The following is a 3,882-nucleotide window of genomic DNA, read 5'->3' as shown; positions in this document are numbered from 1 at the left end:
CCTATGTCTATTTTACCTGGCTGTGTGAGGAACAGCTTGGTTCATTCCAGGCTTTGCTAAGGCAATTCTTCATTCCATTTGCTAAACCACTAGATGCCAAATCATTATGTTTATTTTTCATATAGGGCCTTTTAACACTGCCTACCTGTAACCCTGATACTACACGAGGAAGGAAAGGGAAATGCACTCATGCGTGGCAGCATATGGCATTTCTTGCAGGGCTGTTGCTTTAGACCATTACTTATACTGCAGTCAGGCAGAACATCAGCCTCCCAAGAGAAGTCAAGCCCTGATTTGCACAGCTCAGCACCCGACTTGCGTGTTAGCAGAAAATATCACCATGTGGTATTCTGCGTTAAAAATATCATGGTATGATATTCTGCAAATTCGCAGTAGATGTAAAAATAGATAAACATCAACATTGACAAGGGATAAGGAGGTGGAAGTTCTGATTTAAATTTTTAGAGTAAAATATTACAGAACAGCAGTTAGTCTAAATGTCTATCTTGTGCCCAATATCAAAATGCTCCTGAAAAAGACATCTCCCACTTCCCACTCTTGATAATCCAGGCTCTGACCTCATGCCTACAGTCAATCACCTTAAAAAAAAGACACTTCGAACATATTTATGAATCCCTGTCCTCTCCCCAGCCTTGCTGCGCAAACAGCGGTCTCTCTACCTCCTCTTCCTCCCCATATTTCTAGGTAGGACTCACATGTGGGCAAGGCCTGCCTTTCTGACTGCGGAGGAAATGGCCTTTATGGCAGTCAGCATGGAGTTGAGCAGCTGCGTCAGCTCCCCTGTAGCTCCTTTAACGCGGCGTCCCTTCTCCATGACGAATCGCGTGAGCGTCAGCATATCCGTTTCGAAGGGTGTTTTGTCGGACATTTTTGCTGGGTAGCAGAGCTCCTATCTTTTCGGCTGGGCAAGACACTTTTTCCTGCTGTGTTGAGATCCTGGGTAGCTGTTTTATTTTGAGGCCAAGCTGTTGGCTGCGTTGCTGGTCAGAGTTTATTAAGATGTTCCTGAGACCATGTGATTGAGTGCTTAGAATAACTGCACCCCAGGCTGGCTCCACGGTTCCTCCGGGATGCAGGAAAGCAGCCTGAGACAGGACTACAGCTGAGCAACCACTGCTCAGCTGCCCTTCCCACACACTGAAATTAGTGATGTACAGATCTGGTAACGCATTCTAATCGTGCATCAAACTGCTTATAACGCAAAACTCCAGCTGGCTGCTTAGCTGGAAATTGCTTTCCTATAGCTGCTGCTCAGCAACAAGCTCAGTGTAGCCAGGGCAAAGCCCACAATTTGCAAGGCACCAGAAATGAAGGCACAGGGCATCAGTAACCATGTGTGCCATAGAGCCCCTCAGCAGAGCACCCACCACCCTGTGATGTTGCATGGTGAAGTTCCTTTCCTATATCACCTTAATCCCTGCTTGCTTACCCCCTTTTGGCCTCCCCTGTAGAGAAGGGTTTTGAGGGTGTATGGCACATCCCAGGGGAGTCAATGGAGGTGCAGGATGCATCTAGACATGCCTTTGTTGAAGATGTTTTATGTTGCTAGTTGGTCTGCTGCAATCCAATTCGAATGACTTCATTCCTAGTCTGGGCTACTTGTAATATTATAGGGCTTGCATGAATCACAAGTATTGGTGAGCTGTGGCTTGTTTGGTTGCAAAGTAATTGTCTCTTCAATAATTTACAAATGAAGCTTATCTGATTTATGCCTGTTTGTGTCATAACTCATAAAATGAAATGTCACCTCAGCTTTGTTGTTGTCATGCACCATGTAAATACAAGTATGTGCAAGTTTGCACTTATACTGCCAGTAGCTCCTTAAAAGCAATGTACTTGAGTCACATGAAGCTAATGCGAAGGTAGACAGAAATGTCAGTGAACTAGGTATATGCTATCTGGAACACTGGAATTACAGTTTTTAATTACAGCACTATCTTCCCACTCAGATAAGGCAGTAAAAAGAATTATATGCTGTAGCCTTCACTTTACTTTTTAGCAGCACTCTCTTATTTTTAAGCAGAACATCTGGAAAGACCACAAACAAAACAAGAAAATGTGGAGTTAAAGGAGAAAAGTTTCATTGAGTTTCATTGTTATCATTCATTTTAACCAAAATTGCCACACTAAAATCATGTCAGAAAGACAGAAACAAAATTCAGTAACAAAACATATACCTGGCTTTTTATTTTTGTTAATAGGAAGAGCAGCCGTAGGCAAGGAGTTCGGATTTCCCTTTGCATTCCTTTTTAATTGTTAGCGTTTATCTGGATTTTCCTAAAAGCATTTCTTCACCTATGAGCAACACATTACTTGGAGAGCTGTAAAGAGATTTGAATGCTAAAGTTTTCTATTTTGAAACCAGCCTCAAGCAAAGGTCTCAAAGACTGACAGCACTGAACACCAGCTCAGTGCTGCTTGCATCCAGTGTACTTAGCTTTGGGGATGTTTTTCAAGTCTCATTCCAAGGAGGGGGAAGGACTGGCAAGAGAGCTCCTCAGGTGGAGCAACAGGCAGATTTTGCACTACATCCTCTAAGGCAATGGTGGAAGAAGAAAGTGATCTCAATGATTTCTTTTTCTCTTTTCTACCACTGTGATCTACTCAAAAGCATACGATACCATTCAGATCATGGGACAAATATTCCAGAGCACTTTTTGCCAGGTTAGGAGACTTTCTTTCTTCAAACATACTTTGTACAAAACCAAAGTATAATGTATTTAGGAAGCTCTGGGACAGCACATGGTGCTATTAATAAAAGAAGGAGACAGGTTTCACATTATACATGCAAAACGATCTGCTGTCTTAAAGTAGAGCCATTACATTCTGCACATTATTTCATCATCATGGCAGATGTCAGCCTGACCAGTACTAAAATGCTTTCAATGCAAAATCTCTCTGCTGTGTAGCTAGAATACCATCAGGATACCAAATCAATTTAGCAAATAAGAAATGGGGTGCCGGTTGGCCTATGGCTTCTAACATTTGTCAAAACATCACGTGCAGGTCTTCTTTACTGTTGATTCCAACTGATCTTTTACACTGGCCAAAAAGGCAAAGTTCAGATCATCTTCTAACAGAAAGTTTGTTTTGGAGTTAGTGGTTCAAAGGGTGTTCTCAGAGCTAGTAAGTCCATTGTTTGCCTCTTTCTATTTTTTTTTTTTTTAGCTGAAAAATCCCCCAATGCTTTTTACAGGTACTGGATACTTCTTAGTATGTATGAAGTATGTATATATGTATAAAGCACAATGCTTTGAGCTGCTGCACAAATAACACTCCTTCAGTAAGACCTTAACTTACAGTAATTCGTAAAGAACACAGACTCCACACCCAAGCTTTCCAGAAATATTGCAGCCAACAGTGGAGCAAGAAGAGAAATAAAAGAATAAAACTTGGATAAAGGCACAAGACTGACAACACTGGGTTGCATGAAAACTTTACCCTGTTTTGATAAATACCATGATCTTACTGAATGAAAAAACCTGAAGGATTAAACGGAATGATTAAGCTAAATAAATAATTACTATTTAAGGGGGGTGGGAGGTGGAGGGAGAAATCAGATTGTTTCAAAAATATATGATTCTTTATAAGCCTGAGAACCATGCAGTAAGATGGGTTGGAACAGCATAGAAAGGTTGAAAAAATAAACACCTCAATTTGACAGATCCATGGGAGATTTTGCCTCTAATATAAAGATTACACAAGAGCTCTCAGGGATGATTCACACTTCCACTGGCGTATAGGCTAGCCCTGTGCTTTAAAGGTGACACCTCTTCTAACTGATCTGAAAGGTTAGTCGCTTGGATGGCACCGGCTGAAACTGGACCCAGCGACCTTTCACCAAATGCCACAGTTCAGCAG

General features: G+C 41.7%; 1 protein-coding gene across 1 annotated transcript in view; it reads right to left on the bottom strand.

The window, feature by feature from the left end:
- The window catches only part of LOC104287170 (fructose-1,6-bisphosphatase isozyme 2), a 21,263-nt gene extending 19,761 nt beyond the window's left edge, over window positions 1–1,502 (bottom strand). The window contains exons 1-2 of the mRNA XM_009885836.1: window positions 1,451–1,502; window positions 717–965 (exon numbers count right to left, since the gene is read on the bottom strand). Coding sequence (XP_009884138.1) covers window positions 717–889 — 173 coding nt within the window. The 5' untranslated portion in view covers window positions 890–965; window positions 1,451–1,502. The remainder of the gene's footprint in view (window positions 1–716; window positions 966–1,450) is intronic.
- Window positions 1,503–3,882: the final 2,380 nt, after the last annotated feature.

This window comes from Charadrius vociferus, unplaced genomic scaffold (genome assembly GCF_000708025.1).
Source record: "Charadrius vociferus isolate BGI_N301 unplaced genomic scaffold, ASM70802v2 scaffold235, whole genome shotgun sequence".
Taxonomy (NCBI): domain Eukaryota; kingdom Metazoa; phylum Chordata; class Aves; order Charadriiformes; family Charadriidae; genus Charadrius; species Charadrius vociferus.
This window is presented reverse-complemented; position numbering and strand designations above follow the sequence as displayed.